The sequence below is a fragment of the Eleutherodactylus coqui genome, chromosome 8, assembly GCF_035609145.1.
Source record: "Eleutherodactylus coqui strain aEleCoq1 chromosome 8, aEleCoq1.hap1, whole genome shotgun sequence".
Taxonomy (NCBI): Eukaryota; Metazoa; Chordata; class Amphibia; order Anura; family Eleutherodactylidae; genus Eleutherodactylus; species Eleutherodactylus coqui.
The window spans coordinates 165,305,938-165,331,206 of NC_089844.1; the positions used below are offsets into that span (position 1 = coordinate 165,305,938).

General features: G+C 51.7%; 2 protein-coding genes across 3 annotated transcripts; one reads left to right on the forward strand and one right to left on the reverse strand.

Annotated features, from left to right (window-relative positions):
- The first annotated feature begins 6,083 nt into the window (after nucleotides 1-6,083).
- Nucleotides 6,084-12,748, forward strand: SGF29 (SAGA complex associated factor 29). 2 transcript variants are annotated; one of them, XM_066576866.1, is made up of 10 exons: nucleotides 6,084-6,152; nucleotides 6,685-6,778; nucleotides 8,655-8,730; nucleotides 9,283-9,355; nucleotides 10,234-10,298; nucleotides 10,462-10,591; nucleotides 10,666-10,812; nucleotides 10,886-10,921; nucleotides 11,361-11,523; nucleotides 12,489-12,748. In XM_066576866.1, exons 2-10 carry the CDS (start codon nucleotides 6,704-6,706, stop codon nucleotides 12,603-12,605), a joined length of 882 nt encoding a protein of 293 aa, XP_066432963.1. In that variant the 5' UTR covers nucleotides 6,084-6,152; nucleotides 6,685-6,703; the 3' UTR covers nucleotides 12,606-12,748. The 2 variants fall into 2 exon arrangements, with proteins under 2 accessions (XP_066432963.1, XP_066432962.1); XM_066576865.1 differs by lacking the exon at nucleotides 6,084-6,152 and adding an exon at nucleotides 6,295-6,313.
- A 5,540-nt stretch (nucleotides 12,749-18,288) lies between these two features.
- On the reverse strand, nucleotides 18,289-24,976 carry LOC136577119 (structure-specific endonuclease subunit slx1-like). Its single transcript, XM_066576867.1, has 7 exons — nucleotides 24,917-24,976; nucleotides 22,761-22,938; nucleotides 21,457-21,508; nucleotides 21,050-21,385; nucleotides 20,541-20,668; nucleotides 18,670-18,754; nucleotides 18,289-18,594 (listed from the first exon to the last, which is right to left on the reverse strand). The coding sequence occupies exons 2-7, from the start codon at nucleotides 22,931-22,933 to the stop codon at nucleotides 18,565-18,567; spliced, it is 804 nt and encodes a 267-aa protein (XP_066432964.1). The 5' UTR covers nucleotides 22,934-22,938; nucleotides 24,917-24,976; the 3' UTR covers nucleotides 18,289-18,564.
- Nucleotides 24,977-25,269: the final 293 nt, after the last annotated feature.

Sequence of the window (25,269 nt, forward strand, 5' to 3'; positions counted from 1 at the left end):
CTGGAGGTATATATTAGGGGAGTCTCTGCCCGTCTCCTCCCAGCCGCCCTGCCCCTCCTCCTCGCATTGCATCAGACGTCCGTGTGCTCTGTTTACATCACATTACACCATCGTCTGCAGAGCATCTCTCCCAGTGATGTGGAGCTGCAGTGTATCGCACCCTGTACTGCTCTGCAGGATAGCCGTTCCATATAATGTCATGCTATTCCTGATCTGCAGAACATTACACCTCTGAGATATCAGGCAGTTCTACACAATAGCACATGCTATCCCAATCTGCAGAATATTGCACTTGTAAGCTACTGGAGGGTTACACGTAAAATCACGCCATCTCCAGATCTGCAGAGTATCGCGGCCGGACGGCTTTACAGAAAGTGATAACCTGCAGCCTGTTGCACACTGTATCGTATTGTTGCAGAGCACTATCTTACTGTCTGTAAAGTGTCGGCTTCGTTCTGCAGAGCATCACGCCACATAATGTGCTGCTGCTTTGCAACCTTGTCTTATACTATGACAGCCTCCTGCAGAACATTGCGCCATTAAACCCTCCAGCGTACATAAGCTTCTCTACCATATATAGAGACGGGTGCCGCAGCTGTATAGTTACAGCTTTCTGCCAAACAGCACCTGATCTGGTAATCTGCAGAGCATTGCAAGCCAAGTCCTACAGTGTGTGTACGGCAGCTGATAAGGCTCCGCAGAGCATCTCAGATATAATGTGCTGCAGAATATCACCTCATTTTGCTGCAAGTTGACCACACTGCGACTATAGAACCTTCTAGGGAATCCTGCAGAACATTCCACCCCTGGCAACCAGAATTAACCCTGCCAGTGCCAGCCTGCTGCAAGGTGATACGAACACATGAGAGCTGAGGCACATCTGGCGCTAAGTTATCGTATCCACTTATGGGATCCCATGCCACTTCCTCCTGTGCCCCCCTGGGATCCCATGACACGTCCTCCTGCGCCCCTCTGGGATCCCATGCCACTTCCTCCTGTGCCCCCCTGGGATCCCATGACACGTCCTCCTGCGCCCCCTCTGGGATCCCATTCCACTTCCTCCTGCGCCCCTCTGGGATCCCATGCCACTTCCTCCTGCGCCCCCCCTAGGATCCCATGCCACTTCCTCCTGCGTCCCCCCTGAGATCCCATGACGTGTCCTCCTGCGCCCCCTCCACCCCTGAGATCCCATGACACGTCCTCCTGCGCCCCCTCTGGGATCCCATGCCACTTCCTCCAGCGTCCCCCCTGAGATCCCATGACGTGTCCTCCTGCGCCCCCTCCACCCCTGAGATCCCATGACACATCCTCCTGCGCCCCCCTGGGATCCTAGCGGTTGTATTAACCCCTCCTTCGCTGCCAGGGGCAGTTAACCCCTTCTACTAATGCTCCATATGTATCAGGCAGGGAACAGAGAAGTTTCTGTACTTTTCCACAGTTTTCCCCGCCGTAGGGGGGGGGGGGGGGGGGGGGGGCTGGACTCCATGACAAATATCATGAGCAAATAAACAGGATCTGGGAAGGAGGCGGGGTCAGCGTGAGGGGCGGAGCCTGGGTGTCACCAGACGTAGAAATGTTTGTTGTCCTGGTAATGAGTAACCGCGGAGCGGCCATCATAACATCCAGGAGCGAGTCATACACAAACATCACATGGCAGGCTACATCCTGGGAAAGCTGGGTGACCGCCAACATGGCTGCCATCACCGTGGAGACACGCTTTCCTAGACTCCTGCATGGCGAGTCTGCCTTAGTATGTAGTAATACGTGGCGACTACGGGATTATTATAGCTGTCTCCGGGAAAGCTGGGTGACGTAGAATCGCTGCCATTGCCACCAGGGTCGTCACCCAGCTTTCCTAGATGTCTGTCCGGTGAGACAGTGATACATCCCTGTATTATGCGCTACTAGGACTGACAACGCAGGCGGGAGCCGTGATGGCGGCCATATTGGTTGTCACCCAGCTTTCCTAGACTCCTGCACGGCAAATCTATCCAGCTAGGAAGTGATACAGCCCCCTATTATTGGGGTGTCGACCTTTATGATGGCGGCCATATTGGTTGTCACCCAGGTACAGATATGACTGGCAGAAGAGGACGAGGCGGAGGGGTTAATGGCGGTATTTGGACTGCCAGCTCTGTAGACGAGAACATTCGGGATGTTATCGCTTCGTCCTTGTCCTTAAGAACACGTACACGCCAGATTATCGGCGCCCTGAGTCACCTGTGGGCGGAGCAGGTTATTCACCTCGCTGGCACTGCGGCACGAGACTCTGAGTGTAAACAAAACGTGCCCTGCGGCCATCACACCTGTCAGCACATGACTGCCACGAGAGCGCGGGATACACGTATCCTGGATGAGCCTTCTAGTAGTCCGTCACCATGTTTGTCTATGATCAGTGAATGGGAATATTGGTAGACGAATGGGAAACCTCTCACAGCTGAAGGTTTGTTACAGTGTATCAGTGGAGGATCATACCAGCAGTACACATCTCTGTCCTAGTAGTGGCGCTGGTGAGGCCACGTTCATGTCCGCACCAGCGGTTCTGATTGGAGCCTCCGGGAGGAACACCCGGGAGGCTCTAGAGCGGCACGCTGCGCCAACCATCCGGGATAACGCTAGACAGCAGAGGTCGGACCCCCTGTTCTAGTCCGTGGGGTCCGCTCGGCGCGGTTTAGTTTCATCATAGACGGATCCATATAGGCAGGGATTCAGTTGTCCTACTCGGTGAGGACAGAAAGGAAACCCAACATTGGCGTAACCTCAGCGTAACGCTGCAGTCACACCTACCATTTTTTCTGATTTTCGGTCCATAAATATTGGGACAGGAAATAAAACCTTGTTGTAAATAGTTATAGGCCCCTGGCACACGGGTGGAAACTCCAAGGCAGGGTTTCCCGCAGAATTTCCGCCCGTGCCCCCCGCCATAGGACTATGCAGACAGTCGTGATTTGACCGCGTGAAAACTCGCAGGTAAACATCGCGGCGTGTCCTATTGCTGTGCGAGCCCGCACCGTGCAGAATTATTCCGGTTTAGGTCAGGCTCACACGGACGTATGATTACCGCGTATTACGCGGGCGCTGAATTACATGGGTCATGCGCAACAATATGGGCAGTGGGAACCCAACATATGGAGCAAACACGTGTATTTGTTGCGTGTAAAATACATGCGTAATCCGTGGGCGACATTCACACATGAGAGTCCTTACTATATCATTCCTACCTATAGCACCGCTGTTCGCATACACACACGTACGGGGGACCAGCGAGCAACAATCAGCCAATGAAATAGTGTTCGCTTCTGCGTCGGATGATTCTCTATTCTAAATTGCATGCTGATCTTGTGGACGGCCGTGCCGATAACAGGCTGTACAACAGGCTTGTGGAATGCGGATTCTTTAATAAGGCTGCCTGAGGGCCCTATTACACAAGCTGGTAGATAAGGTGACCACAGCTTCCCTGGGTCAAAGCGGGACAGAGGGGTGTGGTCATGGGCGGGGCTTATCACAACCTATGATTTTACCTATGTCGTTTTCATCACGTGTAAACATACACTAAGGCCGACGGCACACAAAAGGGTTGAATTCCACCTGCGGGAGCCCGCAACAGAATCCGGCCCATGCGTACCTTTCAATATCTGTATTGCGGTTGCCTCCGGCGCCTCACTATCGGACATGGGCAGTACAGATTTTTCTTTTAAATGTCTGTTTTTAAGATGACTTCCATTGGCTTCAGTAAGTGTCCGCTATATTGGCCCCAGTAGTAATAGTGACCCCACTGGGGCCTCAGTAGTAATGGTGTCCCCCCATATTGGCCCCAGTAGTAATAGTGACCCCTATATTGGCCCAAGCAGTAATAGTGTCCCCCACAGTGGCCTCAGTAGTAAGTGTCCCCTATTTTTGCACCACTAATAGTGACCTCCACAGTGGCCCCAGTAGTAATAGTGACCTGCACATTGGCCTCAGTATTAATAGTGCCCTCCATATTGGCCCCAGTAGTAATAGTGACCCATAACAGTGGTCTCAGTAGTATTAGTGTCCCCTATATTTGCCCCAGTAGTAATTGTGTGCACTATATTAGCCTCAGTAGTAATAGCGACTTGCACAGTGGCCCCAGTTGTAATAGTGGCCCCTATATGGGCCCCAGTAGTAATAGTGACCCCCACATTGGCCTCAGTAGTAATATTGGCCCCACTAGTAATACTGACCCCCACAGTGGCCTCAGTAATAAGGCTCCCCTATTTTTGCCCCAGTAATAGTACCCCCCCCCCCCCACACACACACACACAGTGGCTTTAGTAGTAATAGTGTCGCCTATATTGGCCTCAGTAGTAATAGTATATGCCACAGTGACTCAAATAGTAATTGTGTCCTTTATATTGGCCCCAGTAGTAATAGTGACCCCTTTTTCAGCCCCAGTAGTAATAGTGACTGCTATATTTACCCCAGTAGTGATAGTGTCCCCTATATTTGCCCCAGTAATAGTAACCCCCGCAGTAGCTCCAGTAGTAATAGTGGCCCCCACAGTGACCTCAGTAGTAAGGCTCCTCTATTTGTGTCCCAGTAATAGTAACCCCCACAGTCGCTCCAGCAGTAATAGTGTCTGCTATATTGCCTCCAGCAGTAATAGTGACCCCCACGGAAGCCCTCAGTAGTAATAGTATCCCCTATTTTTGCCCCAGTAGTAATAGTATACGCCACAGTGGCTCAAATAGTAATTGTGTCCCTTCTTTCGGCCCCAGTAGTAATAGTGACTGCTATATTTATCCCAGTAGTAATAGTGTCCCCTATATTTGCCCCAGTAGTAATAGTGATCCCCCCCCCCCCACAGTGGCCTCAATAGTAATAGTGCCCCCTGTATTTGCCCCAGTAGTAATAGTGACCCCCACAGTGGCCTCAGTAGTAAGGCTTCCCTATTTTTGCCCCAATAATAGTAACCCCCACAGTGGCTCAAGTAGTAATAGTGTCAGCTATATTGGCTCCAGCAGTAATAGTGTCCCCTATATTGGCCCCAGTAGTAATAGTGACCCTCCACAGTAGCCCTTAGTAGTAATAGTATCCCCTATTTTTGCCCCAGTAGTAATAGTATACACCACAGTGGCTCAAATAGTAATTGTGTCCCTTATATTGGCCCCTCACAGTGGCCCCAGTAGTAATAGTGACCCCCCACAGTGGCCCCAGTAGTAATAGTGTCCCCTATATTTGCCCCAGTAGTAATAGTGACCATCATGGGTCAGTACACAGATCTCTCCCATCATCTATTTATACCAAGGACTGTGACTGTAACTAGGGGGCGCCCTCTACATCTAGATGAAAGAAGGTTTCCACATAACACAGAAGGGGTTCTTTACTGTAAGAGCAGTGAGACTGTGGAACTCTCTGCCTGAGGACGTGGTGATGGGGAATCACTAAAAGAGTATAAGAGGGGCCTGGAGGTAATAATATTACTGATTCCCCCGGAGGGTCGGTGATCCGGGGATTATTCAGATTGCCAGATTGGAGTTGGCAAGGAATTTTCCCTAAAATGAGGATAATTGGCTTCTACCTCATTGGTGATTTTTGCCTTCTTCTGGATCTACATTGGGGTTTAATAGGCTGTACTGGATGGACAGGGTCTTTATTACGCCTTGTACACTATGTTGCTTGGTGACGTTGACCACAATGGTGGCCGCACACTTATGGATCGCTGTGACATCACGCTGCTATTGATACAATGGCGTTCAGGGGTTGTCGCAGGTTGCCACCACCGTGCAGTCACCAAGAACCTAACCTCACTGGACGTTTTGCAGCAGTGATGTCACACTGGTACTTGGTTGACCTCAATGGCAGCGTGATGTCGCAGCACTGCACAGCCATACGTAAACGCGCAGTCGCCATACAGCTCAGTCACAAGTCAGGCAGTTTGTTGTAGACCTGAAGGAGCAGCCACGGCTCTGGCACCACAAAAATGTGTAATGTGACAGAAAACTGGGGAAAAAATCCTAAAAATGAGAATAAACAGACATAAAACTCCACGCATGCGCAGTAAGCGGCCGCCAGCAGCCGTGCCCGTGAGCTCCCGCCGCTGTCTCCTAGGTTACGGTGACGTCATCAACCTGCGACCCAAGTCCCTGTGCTGTTGGTGCCTCTCGGCGAGAGGCCTCGTTTGCTGCCCGGTGAGTTCTGCTCTGCAGTGTCGCGACAGGATTACCTCCTGCGCAGGCGTCTGTTGTGATATAGACTCCTCCCTCGGGGCTATATAGTAAGGACAGTGTTATGTCGCGCCCTGAGTTTGTGCAGAGGACGCGCTGTGGGCCTCCTCCTCGGCTATGGTGGTGTATGTATCGCGATATATGCGTCATAGCCTCTGTTATGTTGCTTATCTGCTTAGTAATGTCGTGATTATTGTGTGCTTACTGAGCATTTACCTGTGTGAGCCCCAATATGGCAGCTGTGTAGGAGTCACCAGGCATCTGGAGGTCCAGGAAGGCCGGAGTGGCGGCCACTGAAGTGTGTTTGTAGGAGCTGGTGGGACTACAAGTGTCAGCATGCCTGGGAGTCAGTGGCAGCTGCCGGACTACAACTCCCATCATGCTGTGGGTGGATGTCCTCCGTGTTCTCGCTCTGCGCCGCGTTGTCCGGTTTTTGATTACGTGAATAATTCTGCTAAAATCTTAAAACTAACTTTTCCGTTTCGCTGTTCCCAAGGACGATCCGGGACCCTAAAATGGCGCTGGTGTCCGCGGACACGAGGATATCGGAGCTCCTCAACGAGCTGCACCAACTCATCAAGCAGACGCAGGTGAGGAGGCGGCGCGCCGCCCAGAAAGTCGCTCAAGATGTGCGCACTGCGAGATTTATATAAATGAGTCATGTGGCGCAGGAAAAAATGGCGGCGGGCTCTAACTCTGTGTGTTCCTGAAAAGGCATCGGCCATTGATTCTGATTGGCTGTTATTGCCCCGCCGGCCGTGCGATGTGCGGCTTCCTGTTACAGTCAATGGAAAACGCTTCTAATCCGCTCTTGTGCGGGAAACTCGCACAAGACTATCGCAGCTTCAGTGATGTATCGCCTCACGTCCGTGGGAAAATCGTACATTCACGCCTGCGATCTCGCGCTCAGCAGCGTGTAAGAAGCCGTAAGCTGCGGTCACATTTGGCGGGTTTAGATGCTGCAAAAAAAACACGTTATTGTTAAAAACTGCGCACGCTTTATGTCTTTTTGCTTAGTATCGCAGGTCTGTGCGGCGGACAGACGACTCCACCAGCTGTGCTTTGCTAATGGCCAGACATATTATCTAAGGCCACTTGTACACGGGCCAATAAATCGTTCGGTGTAAAGGCACGCCCCGACTGAATGACGAACGAGAATTTGTTTGCTTCTCATTTTGTCATTCAGTTGATGCGCGCAAAAAAACTGAATGACTGATTATGGTGTGAGTGGAGCCGGCGGCCAGAGCGATCCTACCCCCCCCCCCCCCCCTCTCTGACAAGTCCTGCCGTGTAAAAGGGCCCCGACGACACACAGCATTAACGGGGGTTCGGAGTATTTGGGATTTATACTCTATCCCAGTAGTTGCTGGATGGGTTCACTGATCGTCTGACCTGTCCGTGCCGCGGGCTGGACGTTGTCATCAGGGGCGACGGCAGGAAGTAGGAGCGCCGCACGTCTCCTGCTCCCCTTATGGCTTAGTCACACGAACTAATTTGCGCTGCGTATTACGTGTGCCCATGAATTGCCCATCAAAGTCAGTGGGAGCAAAAAATACCATAAAATACGCGACGAGGCGTGCAAAAACGCAATGTCCATCCTGCAAATATGCAGCGCCGATGCGCCTGTAAATACACTTACGTGTGAAGCCGCCCGTATGGTCAGGACTAGAGATGAGCGAGTAGACTCGCTAAAGGCAATTGCTCGAGCGAGCATTGCCTTTAGCGAGTACCTGCCCGCTCGAGACGGAAGGTTCGGGTGCCAGTGGTGGGCACGGAGCTGCGGGGGAGAGCGGGGCGGAGGGGAGATCTCTCTCCCCCTTCGCTCTCTCCTGCTGACTGCCGCTTACTCACCGCTCTTCCGCGCCGGCACCCGAACCTTTCGTTTTGAGCGGGGAGATACTCGCTAAAGGCAATGCTCGCTCGAGCAATTGCCTTTAGCGAGTATACTCGCTCATCTCTAGTCAGGACAGATAATCAGCTGATGGACATGGGCGTTCCTGGGCATTGGACCTCGTCCATCAACTACTGATGACCTGTCCAGAGGATAGGTAATTGGTTCGAAAAGCTTGGAATGGCCCTTTAAGTTCCCTTTACACGGAACGACTATCAGCTGACTAATCGCTCAAAGCACCATATTCAGATGATGGTCATTAAGTGTAAACATGGCTGCCGACAGGGTGACGAGCGATAAGTTGCTAGTTCTGTTCAGTTAACCAAAAAAATAGTCCCCCCTTAATCAGAGATCGTCTGGTGAGAAGTTCTAGTCATCTGGATTTAGACGGCTTTTCGCGGACCCTCTATGAGCGACAACTAATGGACAGTCATCACAACCTTACTGAATGCTGATTGCTGTCTGTAAAAGTACCTTTAATTCATCAGTCCGCTGCATTGCCCAACCAGGCGGTGACCGCAACGTGAAACCGTTAGGCTGCATCCCTTCACCTGCCGCTGTGATTCACCTTGCAGGAGGAGCGATCGAGGAGCGAGCACAACCTGGTGAACATCCAGAAGACACACGAGCGGATGCAGACTGAGAACAAGAGTGAGTGGCGGAGCCGATCCCCGGGGTGCTGGCGTTATGTAGGAAGGGGGCGACATTCACGTTCCCTTGTAGTTACTGTGAGCCAAGTTGGGTACCAGGACATGATGGGAGTTGTAGTTTCCCAACAGCTGATACTGCAGATCACTGTATGCTGGTGGCCATTGTATAGACTAAATGCCCCTTTATATAGCAGCTCCACTCCTAAGTGCTTCCTAACTGCAGGCTATTGGGACCTTGTGGGGAAAGGGCATATCTGACGCAGCTACTGTCCTGCTCCCTGATGGGTACAGATCTCCAGCTTAACAGAGATTTCATTAAGAGGGGCATATTTACCTTGATCCTATCTGGGTCCAGCGATGCTGGCACCTGCCAGTCAGCTGGTCGCCTGAGATGTTGCCAACAGTGAAAGGTCCATACTACATGATCGGATGGCAAAGCGGGGCAGGAAATAAAGGTGGCGGCACCGCGGATCGGGCCTTCATTGGGGCTAGTCTTTTCTGATAGCCCCTTTAATGAATGGTGTAACCTAGTTCCTGCTTTCTGTCTCCTCAGTCTCCCCGTATTACCGCACCAAGCTGCGTGGCCTCTACACGACGGCCAAGGCTGATGCAGAGGCAGAATGCAAGTAAGTGCTGGGGATCACACAGTAGGGTACTTGCTATGTAACTGCTCCTCCATGTTCTGATTGTGGGGGATCCTTGGTGGACGGCTGTGATGAGCCGGCCGGGTCCCCTGGAGTGACAGCTGTTCTGTAATGAGAACAGAACTTACAGGGGAACCAAGTTTTTTTTTTTTGGTTTTTTGTAAAGGGTTTGTGTAGGACAGCGCCTCACCTGTCCATGCGTTTAGTACTGCACAACTGCTCCTCTAAAGTGAATTAGGTGAGGCGCTGAGCTGCAATACCAGACACAACCTGACGACGGATGTGGTGCTGTTCCTGGAAGAAATGTAGGCGTGTCTATATGCCCATTACATGTACGGTCTTTGATACCCGTTAGCTGCAAACAACAAAACAGGACGCTATGGAGTGGAACCGGGTTGTCTCCAGTGATGAATCCAGGTTTAGTGTTCGTGTCTGGAGACCTAGGAGTGAGCGCCTCAATCCTGCCTTTGCTGTGGAGTGGCACACTGCCCCCTGCTGGTGTGATGTTCTGGGGGGCCATCGCATATGACAGTCAGTCCCCCTAGTAGTGGTATGAGGGACAATGGCAGCTCAGCGATATGTTCAGGACATCCTGCAGCCACATGTGTTCCTCTCATGGTCGCTTCCAGCAGGATAATGCTCGGCCGCACACACAAGGGGGTCACAGGAGCCCCCACAACATTATCACACTTCTGTGGCTGCCCGGTCACCAGATTTATCGCCAATAGAACATGTATGGGACCATCTAGGACGCCCCCTTCGGTCCCGGGACCAGAAAGCTACGTTGATAGACTTATAAATGGAGTTTTGCAGCGGTGTGCGCCGGCCCCTGTGATCTTGCTGCTTTCTTTTCCTCCCAGCATTCTGCGCAGATCCCTGGATAAAATTGCTGAGATCAAGTCCTTGTTGGAGGAGAGACGCATCGGTGAGTCCTGGCTGCCGCTGAGAAGCCTCCATTCATTGCTGTCACCATGTAACATTACATCCGCTCTGCTCCAGTCACTGCTGAAGCTGCACCAAGCCATGTCCATCTGCTTGCTGGCGCTGTGATGGTGCAGCTGCTGTAGGCTGATTCCTCTTCTCTGCAGCTGCCAAGATTGCTGGCCTGTACCATGACTCGGAGCCACCCAGGAAGACCATGAGGCGCGGGGTGCTGATGACCCTCCTCCAGCAGTCCGCCATGACCCTGCCACTGTGGATCGGAAAGCCTGGGGAGAAGTGAGTGTAAGCTCCCGGTCTCGGGGAGTATGAGCCGCTGTCTGTTTGTGACGTTTGTTCCCCCTCCTGTCCAGGCCCCCACCTCTGTGTGGCGCCATACCCGCTTCCAGTGACTATGTAGCCAAACCCGGAGACAAGGTGGCAGCTCGTGTGAAGGCTGTGGATGGAGACGAGCAGTGGATCCTGGCCGAGGTGGTCAGCTACAGTCATGCTGCCAACAAGTAGGTTGGATGTACTAGTGATAAGTGGCATTGTTGTATGGATGGGCGTTAGTTAACACCCTCTCTCTTCTAGGTATGAGGTGGATGACATTGATGAGGAGGGCAAGGAGTAAGTATTACACGACCCGGAGGAAGAAAAGTAAGAACTGGGGTGTGGGTGGTTATTATCATGTACTCTAGTCCCATCCAGAGCTGCAGTCACAATCTGTCACCACGGTGCTGACAAACTCCTAATAACTTCTATAATGCACTGCCCTCTGCTGCATTGTTTTGTGGGAGATGTAGTTTCTGCTTCAGGCCTTTTATATGGAGCCTGTATACACAACGCAGCACTGGTGAACGGGACTGGTGCAAACGCGGAAGTGGCCGCAGCGAGATGCCAGGTCATAGAGCTAATCTAAGAGTTAACAGGAATGCAGCTCTGGATGTGATTAGAGTAAAAGGTAAGCAGCCCGGCCTCTCTGGTGCTGATTTTCAGCACTTGGTATGTCAGCACCCATACCGCCGGGCTGGAAATGACCTCACGCTTACTGTTGTACATCCGTCAGACGGCACACCCTCAGTCGCCGGAGGATCATCCCGCTGCCGCAGTGGAAGGCCAACCCAGAAACTGACCCGGAGGCGCTGTTCCAGAAAGACCAACTAGTGCTTGCTCTGTACCCCCAGACCACGTGCTTCTACCGAGCCCTTATCCACACCCCACCACAACGGGTAAGTACAAGTCATAGATGGCTCAAAATGAGGGATCCAAAGTAGGGACTGCCAGGAAGGACTGAAGGAGGGGAGGAAACGGGAGATTTTAAAGATGTTTTCCAGGGAGCCTACTACTGACAACCTCCTCCAGGATAGATCAGCAATATTTGATCGCCTGGGGTCCGCCGCTTGGGCCCCCAACTGATCAGGTGAGCGGCAAATGCTGTCAGTGCTGCAAATACACAGAAGTCGGAGCGGAGGAGGTCTCCATGCCAATCTATGTAGCGGCCGACGCTTGTAACTGCAGGCATGGTCCTTATTGAAATCAACGAGAGCCGTGCCCGCAGTTGCAAGCGCCGGCCACTACATGGGAGGTTGGCGCCAAGGCTTCCACTCAAACCTCTGTATTTGCGGCTCTGACAGCATGCTCCCGCTCGGCTGATTGGTCAGGCTCCTGAGCAGTGGGCCCCAGCCAATCAACTATTGATGACCTATCCTGTGGATAACTGATCAATAGCATTCTCCCTGGAAAACCCCTTTAGGACTAATTCCCCTTTTCCAGGGGCTGATTCCTAGCCCTAGCGAGTTACATCACCGCTAGTTGTATGCGCTCACATAGAACGTTCATACAGGCAGATAACTGCTCGCTTCCTGCTCAGCGCCTCACATTCCTATGTACAACACGGAGGGGGGACCGTTTAGACGTAACGGAAAGTGAGCGAGCGGCGATGATGCACTTTGGCTCCCGTTTAGACTAACGATTATTGCGCACTTTCGTTTATCTGAGCGATAATGGTTACATGTAAATGGGCTTTAAGGGCGGGGGTTGGGGTCTGTTGGATACCCGGTGAGAGAATGAGATGAGCCTGATCTCGGCTGTAAGTTATTTCCCATCTAGGCTCCCAGAGATGAGGACACTGTGGGGTCGGGGTGCAGGCGAGGCTCCAGCATTGTAGCAGTGAACACTTTCCTTGTACTCTCAGCCCCAGGATGATTACTCGGTGCTGTTTGAAGACACGTCCTACGCTGATGGCTACTCTCCCCCACTCAACGTAGCCCAAAGATATGTGGTGGCCTGCAAGGAGCCAAAGAAAAAGTGAAGACATCACCAAGACCTGCAGAGAAAGTGACACTTCACTGTCCGCTGGGGGGGGGGGGGGGGGGATTTTTATTTTAGTTTTTTTGCTTTTAAATCTTTTCAAACATTTGTTAAATAGGGAAATTAAAAGTGGATTTCCTTTTACCTAGTGGGTATTTCTGTGCCAGACCATGCCTACCGCTGTGTGCCCGTTGCTAGCTGTGGTCTGCCTGCACTGTGTGTGTCCACCCTATATTCACAATAACACTTACTGCCCTGGTCAGCCAGTCATTCAACCTCAGAGTCACTGCATATAGTTATAGTCCCATCCTGATCACCTACAGTCACCACTAGAGGGAGCTCCCTGCATACTGATTTATAGATCTAGTGGTGGCCACAGGCAGCCAATGTTAGATGGGTTGTAGAGAACCTGTGCTTGCTCTTAACTCTTTGGTGGGGGATGATTTCCTTACAGCCATGCTGCTTCTTTATTCCTCCTAGAAATGGATTTATAAATAGGCAGCCGGGAACGTCCAACCATTTACTTTTTGGGAAAATAGAATTAAAAAGTTATTAGAAAAAGAACACGTTTTGAGCTGTGAGGACGATGTTTTGATGAGTGCTGCGCCCCCTGCTGCTTGCATGAAGGTACTGCAGCGCTTACCTGCCCCTTCGGCTGTCATTGCGCCTGGTCTCAGCAGCTGTAGACTGATGCATAGACTTCTACAGACATCTTAAAGTTTGTTTTCAGCTGCCAACATGGAAAAATGATAGTTGAAGGGGCACAGAGCTCGGGTGGGTGCTGCAGCCCCTTCATTGCAGAGAGCCGTGGGCAGATCAGCACTTAGACCCTATGTGCAAAACCTCTGACCTATTACTCTGACATGTCAAGTTACTCCTTCGGTCCAGTCTGTAAATGTTCATCTCTGTAGCGGTGTGGAGTGGTGCAGTAGCAGATGGGAGACATTAGATTTGCACCTTTAGCTTTATACCCTACAGGGTTGTTAATGATACTATGGGGCGATCAGATGAGTCGCTCTGCCCCATGCTACACTACGGCCCGCCCGGATGTCCTCCTATCACTCGGGGACGTACAGTTCTGTATTTCCATAGGACTGACTAGAATGAGAGTTCCATCAGATGTGAAGTCATCGCTGTAGCTCTCCTGCTGTTCTGCATCCTTCTCCAGCACCGGCTACTGGACATTATTCAATTTGATACTCACCTGGCTGTATCCCTGCCAGCACTGCTTGTTCCCTGTGCAGTAATCCCGCTCCCCATTATCAAATGATGTCCCTTTTACACGGGAGTCAGATAAACAACTGAGCGAGTGCTGACGGCACCACTAAGGTCATTGGCGCTTGTGCAGAGTGTTTAGACTGACAGAATGGTGAGAGATGTTCCTGCATTTATACTGCAGGATTATCACTTAGATGCATTCATTTCAGCGATTATCGTCCCGTGTAAATGGGCCTTTACTCCAATTGGGAATAACAAGCAGCTCAGAATGGTTATATTGTGGGGAATACAGCTAGTTACTAAAAACTGACATGACTGGAGATCTAATTGGCTCTCTTTTTGGCTTTTGGCACACTTGCCTATTTCATAGAATGAAAGAATTGGAAGCTACCTCCAGGGTCATCGGTCTAACCCCCTGCTCAGTGCAGGATCACTAAGTCATCCCAGACAGATATTTGTCCAGCCTTTGTTTGCACACTTCCATTGAAGGAGAACTCGCCACCTCTCGTGGTAACCTGTTCCACTCATTGATCCCCCTCACTGTCTAATCTCTAATCTGTGTCTCCTCCCTTTCAGTTTCATCCCATTGCTTCTAGTCTTTCCTTGTGTTAATGAGAATAGGGCTGACCCCTCTGGAGGGCTGTCACACTGCAGAGATTTGTAGACCGCTATTAAGGCTCTCTGCCTTCTCTTCTGCAAGATAAACATTCCCAGATCCTTTAACCGTTCCTCATAGGACATGATTTGCAGACCGCTCACCATCTTGGTAACTCTTCTCTGAACTTGCTCCAGTTTGTCTATGTCTTTTTTAAAGTTGGGTGCCCAGAACTGGACACAGTATTCCAGATGAGGTCTGACTAAGGAAGAGTAGAAGATAATTCCCCTCACGTGATCTAGACTCTATGCTTCTCTTAATACATCCCAGAATTGTGTTTGCCTTTTTTGCTGCTGCATCACATTGTTGACTCATGTTCAGTCTATGATCTATTAGTATACCCAAGTCTTTTTCACATGTGCTGCTGCTTAGGCCAATTCCTCCCATTCTGTATGTGCTTTTTTTTTTCTTGCCCAGATGTAGGACTTTGCATTTCTCCTCGTTAAATACCATTCTGTTAGTCGCCGCCCACTGTTCAGGCTTCTCTAGATCTTTTTGAATGCTCTCTCTCTCTTCCCTAGTGTTAGCTATCCCTCCTAGCTTTGTGTCATCGGCAAATTTGATCAGTTTCCCATCAATTCCCTCCTCCAGATCATTTATTTGGGGCCATGTAATTCCAAAGACAACACTAGACCCCATTATAGCCTATACAGATAGGCTGTTTTCCAGATTCATGGACTGCATGGAAAAACTGTCATATTCCTGTCCATTTCAGGGAATGGGAGAAATGGGGCATGGCAATGTGCTGTACCCATTTGCTACCAGATACACATGGTGCCAGAGTCTCGGGGGTGCAGCTTATATACCTCTTAGCGCTCAACGAAAAAAGGTTTGGTACTGTGTCGCCAGTAGAGTGAAGGGATTGGGGGGGGACGACACATGTGTATGACCCAATTCAAAAAATATATTTGCTAGAGATTTGTGCGTCTTGCAACGGGTGATTTTGTGTGCAAACGGCCTAAAGCTGCAGCATGTCCACCGACGCTGAATGAGTCAACCCTTGCAGTACAAGGATTAAATAATGCAGCTTTCCGCAGTTAAGGCCTTAAGGATCGTATCTATGTGGCTAATGCAGCTGCATCAAAAAATCCCAACCGTCTGAAGCATTGGATTCCAATGTACAATATATTCATTCAGATGAGCGATTTTTGCGCAGGTGCAAAAATAGCACATTGGTAACCAAAAAATAGCGACCGGTTTTATACAGCTTGTGAAAAGATCAGTCTTGGCCTATCTTTCCCCGAGATACGCTGGAGGCTCTCATAGACTTCTATGGGAGCTGAAAAAAGGGAGAGGGAGGGAATTTAGCTGCATCCAGCGCTGGGAAGAGAAGACCAAGCATTAGCAGTCATTTCCAGGATTTCTGCTGACCGAGAAATTTCCACACTGCAGCGTATTTCTTTTACGCTGCAGCTGCCTATGTGCGTGGACGAGAAAACACTAAAGATTGGAACTTGATCGCAGTCTTTCATGCGATTTTCATTGGTGATTGGCCGAGCATAAAACCGCATATATTTGTGTGAAAGAGGCCTAAAACCAAGTCCAAATCTGCAGTATTTAGAGGCAGGTGTGGAGTTCATATTCATGCGTCTCATGAGATTTTCGCCCGTGTGACTGTAGTCTAATTATGTCCATCCACCTTCAGGAGTTGTCAGCCTACAGTTATTCTGTCCAGCCCTCAGAACCGTCCTCCATTGGTGTGGTTTACATGGCGAGAGGGCGCTCCGCTGCAGGAGGGATCAGCTGTTAACCCCTTAGTGACGGCCCTATCGTAAAACTACGTCCTGCTTTTGCAGGACGTGTATGGAGGGAGGTAGCGCCGCGATCTCCCTCCATACAGCGTGGGCGTCAGCTGTTTATTACAGCTGACACCCGCGGGCAATAGCTGCACGCGGCCGGTCGCGGCTATTAACCCTTTAAATGCCGCTGTCAGTTCTGACAGCGGCATTTAAATCCCCCGAACGCTGTTCGGGGGTCCCGCACGGCCCCCCCCCGCGGTGAGATCGGGGGAGCCGTGCAGGTGTCATGGCAGGCGGGGGCCTAATGAAAGGCCCCAGGGCTGCCTTAGCAGACTGCCTATCAAGCCATCCACACAGGGTGGCTTGAAAGACTGCCTGTAAAAAAAGCAGTATGACGTAATGCTGTAGCATTATGTCATACTGCAGGAGCGATCAAAGCATCCCATCTTAAAGTCCCCCAGGGGTACTTCAGAGTAATGTAAAAAAAATAAAAGTTTTTTTAATTGTTAAAAAAAAAAAAAAAAAAAAGTTATAAAAGTTTAAATCACCCCCTTTTGCCATATCTATTATTAAAAAATCTAAATCATAAAATAAAAATACATGTTTGGTATCGCCGCGTCCGTAAAAGTCCGAACTATCAAAGTAGCGCATTATTTTTCCCGCACGGTGAACATCATCCGAAAAAAAAAAAAAAAGAACGGCAGAAATACACTTTTTCAGTTACCCTGTCTCCCAGAAAAAACGCAATAAAAAGCGATTAAAAAGTCGTATGTATTCCAAATTGATACTATCAGAAACTACAGGACATCCCGCAAAAAATGAGCCCTCGCTCAACTACGTCGACAAAAAAATAAAATAGTTATCGCGCGCACAAAATGACCGCAGAAAATAATTGAAAAAAATTAATATCTTAATAAAAAAAAATACAAGTACTACAGCAAAAACAATACTGTATAAGTTTGGTATCGCAGTAATCGTACCGACCCATAGAATAAAAATATCAGGTCGTTTTTGTTGCAGTTTGTGCGTCGTAGAAACAGGACGCACCGAAAGATGGTGGAATGTCGTTTTTTTTTTTTCCATTTCTCTCCGCTAAGAATTTTTAAAAAGTTTTTCAGTACATTATATGGTACAATAAATAGTGCCATTGAAAAATACAACTTGTCCCGCAAAAAACAAGCCCTCATACAGCGACGTCGATGGATAAATAAAGGAGCTACGATTTTTTTAAAAGGGAGTAGGAAAAAACAAAAATGGAAAAAAGCAAAAAAGCTCCGTCACTAAGGGGTTAAAATTCGACACACCAAACGTATAAGCCCATTTAGACATGGTTATCACTCATAAGCCATCTTTTGAGCGATAATCGTTGCGTGTAAATGTGCCCATCTTCCACTTTTCTGCTAAATAATGATTTTCAGTTTGGCATGAAATCCATCCTATAGCAGAACAGCTGATAAGCAGGACCGCACTCTGTGTTCTGCTCGGGGAGCGCGGATAACAGCTGATTACATTGTATCAGCTGTCAGACACGCTGGCAGAACAAAGGGAATGTATCCAGAAAACAGCGGGTGGTCCGTTCTCTGAAAACAGCTGCCGGCAGCTCACACACTAATAATTGGTACTAATAGGCATTAGTACCAAGTAGTAGTTTATGCAAAAGCCATATTTTGATCGATCATCTTTGTGTGTAAATGCACCTCCTCTTTACAGGCGTCACCCGGCCCACTGCAGCTTCCCAGGTTTAGACAATGTTTGAGGTTTTAAAATTATTTTTTTAACCAATAGGTGCTTGGCCAAAATAATAAGAATACATCCTCTCCTGTCCTGCCCGCTGGCGCTGTTTACAAGTGGCAGTCAGTCGCTGCCAATATGTAACATCGCATTGCCCGAGGGGGGCGCTGCGGCAGCTTGTACCCAGATGCAACAGGTACAGGCGGGTGAGCACCGACACTTCTAACCAGCAGTTGGTTGAAAAAAAATAAAATAATACTCAGCCAACCCTCTAAGGTTTTCCAGCACTAACCCGGGCGCAGCGCCCGTCCCGTCTCTTACTACTACTGGGCGCTGATCTTCTAGAAGCTTCCATTTTTCTTTCCATATTATCATTTATTCTATAAATAAATCACAATAAAAAAAATACATAAAAACCTGCTGATCCCTCTGCTATTCACTATGAGCTCCAGCTGTGGTGAAACTACAACTCCCAGCATGCCCCCGGCTGTAGGTTACAGATGGCTGTTTTCTATCCCATACACGGTGGTGGCGCCGGTCCTCTGTGGGCGATTCCAATAGTTTTGCCCTCGTTACAGTGTACATGTCTTCTGTGGTGGTCTCCATCCGCGTGGGGGTCAGCTGTGCAGATCGTCCACCCAGTGAGCCTGCAGGAAACCACAAGACTTCATATTCAGCCTCCGTTCATAACAATAAGATAGATCATCGGAGGTCTACTCCACCTGCGTCTGGGAGAGCTCCTCCAGGCCTCCGTAGCACCCCTTCTTATAGCGGATCAGGTCTCCCCAAAGCACAGAATTCCCGCAGCTGCAAGTTAGAGGAAACAGGAGGTGAAGAGGCGGCTGCAGCGCTCAGACCTGGACCGAGAACCGCAGGGGCATACAGGAGGCTGAGGCCTTAAAGGGATTTGTATCTGCAGGAAGGGGGATCAGGGACCGAGTGCTCCTCAGGCTGGTGCGCCCGATGCCCCGTGTGACCGAGCGCTCCTCAGGCTGGTGCGCCCGATGCCCTGTGTGACCGAGCGCTCCTCAGGCTGGTGCGCCCGATGCCCCGGGTGACCGAGCGCTCCTCAGGCTGGTGCGCCCGATGCCCCCGGGTGACCGAGCGCTCCTCAGGCTGGTGCGCCCGCTGCCCCCGGGTGACCGAGCGCTCCTCAGGCTGGTGCGCCCGCTGCCCCCGGGTGACCGAGCGCTCCTCAGGCTAGTGCGCCCGCTGCCCCCGGGTGACCGAGCGCTCCTCAGGCTGGTGCGCCCGCTGCCCCCGGGTGACCGAGCGCTCCTCAGGCTGGTGCGCCCGCTGCCCCCGGGTGACCGAGCGCTCCTCAGACTGGTGCGCCCGACGCCCCGGGTGACCGAGCGCTCCTCAGACTGGTGCGCCCGACGCCCCGGGTGACCGAGCGCTCCTCAGACTGGTGCGCCCGACGCCCCGGGTGACCGAGCGCTCCTCAGACTGGTGCGCCCGACGCCCCGGGTGACCGAGCGCTCCTCAGACCGGTGCGCCCGACGCCCCGGGTGACCGAGCGCTCCTCAGACCGGTGCGCCCGATGCCCCGGGCGCCCGATGCCCCGGGTGACCGAGCGCTCCTCAGACTGGTGCGCCCGCTGCCCCGGGTGACCGAGCGCTCCTCAGACAAGGGTACGTCGGTCTCAGGATCGCTAAAGCTCCCAGCAATCAGACATTTATTCCTTATCTTGTAGAGAAAACCCCTTTAAGGGCTGATTTACAAGGGTGACAAATTTAATGAAACAGCAGAAACGGCCGAGTTCAGACGCTCGTGTTGCGTGCCGACCGCGACTGCGGGGAGACGACCGCGACTGCGGGGAGACGACCGCGACTGCGGGGAGACGACCGCGACTGCGGGGAGACGACCGCGACTGCGGGGAGACGACCGCTTCAGTCCTTGCACAGAGAGAAGTTCTGCAACTTTCTAATAAAATTTGGATTTCATCTTTTCCAAGATGCCAGCAGTGAACGGGGACACTTTACAGTCAGAGGCTGAGGTTCTGAACCTCTATATCTCACAGGGGAAGATTTGTTACAGTGTGTCAGTCCGAGGTCCAGAGGATTAGCTAGACTACAGACAATTGTAACGAACCCTTAGGTGAGAGCAGTGAAAGTCAGAGGTGAGATAAAATGTAACGCAGGAGAAGTGGCAGCGGCATCAGACCCTGGGCATTACTATGGTGACGGGCACGGCTCACCTGGGGCACAGACCTTCAACATTGTAGGCATTACTATGGTGACGGGCACGGCTCACCTGGGGCACAGAGACATCAACATTGTAGGCATTACTATGGTGACGGGCACAGCTTACCTGGGGCACAGACCCTCCACACTGTTGGGATTACTAGGGTGACGAGCACGGCTCACCTGGGGCACAGACCCTCCACACTGTTGGGATTACTAGGGTGACGAGCACGGCTCATCTGGGGCACAGACCTTCAACATTGTAGGCATTACTAGGGCGCCGGGCACAGCTTACCTAGGGCACAGACCCTCTACATTGTAGGCATTACTAGGGCTCCGGGCACAGCTTACCTGGGGCACAGACCCTCTACATTGTAGGCATTACTAGGGCGCCGGGCACAGCTTACCTAGGGCACAGACCCTCCACTGGAATAAGGTGTTCCGGCTCGTTTCGGAGGAAGAGATTGGCCAGGCATAAGATATGGGCGGTCAGGGAGCATCCGGGGTGGAAGCAGTGAAGGGCGTCATCCGTACTCTGTACAGGGAAGAAGAGGATGTTATTACCTCATCAGTGTGGGGTATCTCTGGGGCATCAACCAACGCTGCATGTTCTATTTTGCCACGTATTACGCACGAGAGGCATAATCAACGCTGCCCATACGCAGTTACATTACATATGTGCAGCGTATATATGCGCCGGAGCAAAGTGACAGCGCAGGAAATTAAAAATAAAAACAAAACAGGAAGACTGCGCATGATAACGTGTGAGGTACGCGGTCATACACAGCGCAATATCACTGCCATATGCAGCGACAGGCCAGCTCCACAGAGGTAAATCGTGTACGGGCGTAAGCTGTCCCGCGGCACGACCAATGTGTGAAAACACGCTTCTACCACGCCACGCCTGGACACCCACCTGCAGCTTGTCATAGCAGACTCTGCACCGCTGGGGGGCGCTCTGCGTCTGGACGCCTCCCTCTCCTTTCTCCCCTTGCGTCTTGGCAATCGGCTTGGCCCTCACTTGCCCGTATGCCAGTGGCATGTGCAGCGGCGGCTGGAGAAGGGGCGGCAGCTCTCGCTGGTACTCCTGTCGCAGCCAGCGCAGGGTGAGGGGTAAGCGCTTCCAGGGGGCCGCCCGCAGCATGTGGTAGAGGACCATGAGGTGGAAGTCGAAGCTGGATTGTTTCTTTGTCTTCCGTGGCACGTGGGTGAGCCGGCGGGAGACGTGCGGGTGCTGCCAGGCCCACTCAAACTGAGGAGACAGAAGACCTGGTCACACCCAGAGCTGCACTCACAGTTCTGCACAGTGAAGTGGTTTCTTACCCGTAAGGCCACGATGTCATTGGGGAATCCATGGACGATCAGCACCATGTCCCTGCAAGGACAAGGGAAGTTACAGTATATGCGGAGCCGGGACCCCAACGCATCGCTAGACGGGGGTCTAATGGACTTTGTGCTTCATGTCCTCCCATTATCAAGAATCCTGTCAGTGAACGGAAACATTCCTGTCTGATGAAAATACGCCCTAACGCTCCTCACCATAAGGCTACAGTCAAGGGGCGAGCGCAACGGATGGCTAAGAAACGCGTCCCGTTATTGCGCAAATTTCATGGCGATGTGATGCGTTTGATTAAAAATCGCACCGCTTCTGTGAAGTTGTTTCCTATAGACTTCAATGGGGGGAAAAATTAAATCTTGCATCACGCGGCACTCGCACGCCACGCAATTGTTTTCAAGTTCCCATAGGAACGCAAAAAACGTGCGCTAATTTCTTGTTCATGTGAACAAAGTCTCATTTAGATGGGGATGAGAGTCGTCTAAATGACTACATCAGCGCCGAGATCAGCGCCGAGGTGTAGAGTGTTTACACCGACAGACGTCACCGCTGGACTGCGGGCTTCTCGCTCAAAGCCGATCATGGAGCGTTTACACGCAGCGAAGATCCCGCAATCCAGCAAGGTTTTTTGTGTTGACTGAAAGCTGGCGATAACGAGTTTTTTTGCATTTACGCGGGACGATTATCGCTAATTTTGGTTCATTTGATAATTGTCTGGTATATATGGCCCTTAGGCCCCTCCCACACAGCCGGGTTTTTCAGCGCAGTACTAAACGGTAGAGACTCGCATGGTTTTCAATGGAGCCTCTCGGACACGCGCTCCATCACGGCGCTGGATGACGCTTTCCAGCGCCACAATTTTCAAGCGCTCTCTGTTCTACTTTGTGCGTTTAGCGCACTTCATCAATGAGGGGGGGATGCTAAAGCTGCTTTCGGAGGCAGGAGCGCTGCCTGTGAGTGTGCCAGAGCGCCGTGATTTAAATGGCCGTGCTCATGTGTGAGGGAGCCCTTAAGGGTTTGTTACAATGTATCAGTCTAGATGATCCTCTGATGACTCCACACTACTACATGCCACCGGCACTGCTACATTGTAACAAACAGGACAGGGGAGAAGTTGATTCTACTAATCACAGAGGACGATCTGGACTGGATATTGTAACAAACCCTCTGCTGTGTGACATGTTAGTTCATGATGGGTCTGCAGCCAATGAATGTAAGCAGGAATATTCCAATTCACTGACAGCAAGCACTGATGTTGCTAATGGTGGCAGTATGCTGTGTGATCCGTTACCAGGGACCCCTCCCGCTCGTCTTCCAGGCTCCGCCCTTGTGTTTGCCTCCATTGTGCTGCTGGATCCGTCTCTCCGGGTTCACCGTGAAGCCGATGTAGATGCGACCTTTATATTTTGGGTTGGTGCAGAACAGAAGATAAACCCCGTAAAATCCTTCCACCTCCACGACCATCCTGCCTGCCGGAGAGACCAGAAACGGGCAGTCAGGGGGGCCCCTCAGAGAGGCCAGAAACCGGGCAGTCAGGGGGGGGCCCCTCAGAGAGGCCAGAAACCGGGCAGTCAGGGGGGCCCCTCAGAGAGGCCAGAAACCGGGCAGTCAGGGGGGCCCCCTCAGAGAGGCCAGAAACCGGGCAGTCAGGGGGGGCCCCCTCAGAGAGGCCAGAAACCGGGCAGTCAGGGGGGCCCCTCAGAGAGGCCAGAAACCGGGCAGTCAGGGGGGCCCCTCAGAGAGGCCAGAAACCGGGCAGTCAGGGGGGCCCCTCAGAGAGGCCAGAAACCGGGCAGTCAGGGGGGCCCCCTCAGAGAGGCCAGAAACCGGGCAGTCAGGGGGGGCCCCCTCAGAGAGGCCAGAAACCGGGCAGTCAGGGGGGGCCCCCTCAGAGAGGCCAGAAACCGGGCAGTCAGGGGGGGCCCCCTCAGAGAGGCCAGAAACCGGGCAGTCAGGGGGGGCCCCCTCAGAGAGGCCAGAAACCGGGCAGTCAGGGGGGCCCCTCAGAGAGGCCAGAAACCGGGCAGTCAGGGGGGGCCCCCTCAGAGAGGCCAGAAACCGGGCAGTCAGGGGGGGCCCCCTCAGAGAGGCCAGAAACCGGGCAGTCAGGGGGGGCCCCCTCAGAGAGGCCAGAAACCGGGCAGTCAGGGGGGGCCCCCTCAGAGAGGCCAGAAACCGGGCAGTCAGGGGGGCCCCTCAGAGAGGCCAGAAACCGGGCAGTCAGGGGGGCCCCTCAGAGAGGCCAGAAACCGGGCAGTCAGGGGGGCCCCTCAGAGAGGCCAGAAACCGGGCAGTCAGGGGGGCCCCCTCAGAGAGGCCAGAAACCGGGCAGTCAGGGGGGCCCCCTCAGAGAGGCCAGAAACCGGGCAGTCAGGGGGGCCCCCTCAGAGAGGCCAGAAACCGGGCAGTCAGGGGGGCCCCCTCAGAGAGGCCAGAAACCGGGCAGTCAGGGGGGCCCCCTCAGAGAGGCCAGAAACCGGGCAGTCAGGGGGGCCCCCTCAGAGAGGCCAGAAACCGGGCAGTCAGGGGGGCCCCCTCAGAGAGGCCAGAAACCGGGCAGTCAGGGGGGCCCCCTCAGAGAGGCCAGAAACCGGGCAGTCAGGGGGGCCCCTCAGAGAGGCCAGAAACCGGGCAGTCAGGGGGCCGGATGATGGCAGCCCGCGTGATGTATAGTGTGTAACATGTATATATACACTGCACAGCGCCACTTCTGTCCTGTATATACACTGACTGCCTCTTTATTAGAGCCGCAGCCCCTTCAAGATTGGTGCTACACTGTATGGAGACCCCGGAGTGCGGCATAAAATCATGTGACAAGCTTCTGCGGATCAGTTTCACTGTGAATCCACATTATATTTGGCACAAGCAGCATGTATTGATGACCCCTTCCTGTCAGCTGCTCAGAACATGTCAGCACCTCCATCTAATCTGCAGCAACTACAAGAAGCTTCCTGTCCGCAGGGGCCGATATCTATATATATATAACTAGATGGTGCCGTACTAAAGGGGCGGTCAGTGCGTAGGGTAATTATATATATATATATATATATATAGATGGTAGCTGTAATAAAGGGGGTCAGTGTTTGGTGTAATATATATATATATATAACTAGATGGTAGCTGTAATACAGGGGGGGGGGGGGTCAGTGTGTAGCGTGATATATAATAACTAGATGGTGGCTGTAATACAGGGGGTGTTGGTGTTTGGTGTAATATATATATATATATATATATATATATATATATATATATATATATATAAAACTAGATGGTAGCTGTAATACAGGGGGTCAGTGTGTAGCGTGATATATAATAACTAGATGGTGGCTGTAATACAGGGGGTCAGTGTTTGGTGTAATATCATAGCGTCTCACGCTCTGCAGATATAACATTATTATTAGATACAGAAATGTGCAATAAGTTCCTACAATAACAGGACTCGCTCACCCACAATGCTCCGCGCTCCTGCTGTCTGACGTCACTTCCGGGGCCTTACAAAGCAACAAGGTCGTCTTAAAAGACTTCTGTTTCATGTATTTAATAAAAACATTGACAACCATAATGTGAAGGATGCGAGCCGGTAAAGTGACATTCATCACCGTGCTCCTTGTCGTCGTATCCATAAACTCTTCAAGAACTCCTCAAGCGAACATAAAACCATCCAATCCGAGATCAGGCAGTGTTAGGGACGGCTCAGGGCAGGATTGTCGGGGGCTTACAGACATGCAGATTGTGATTGGCTGCATTTGTATTTATCTCCGCCTCTTTCCGTGCTTTGCTCAAGCCTCATTGGATGATAT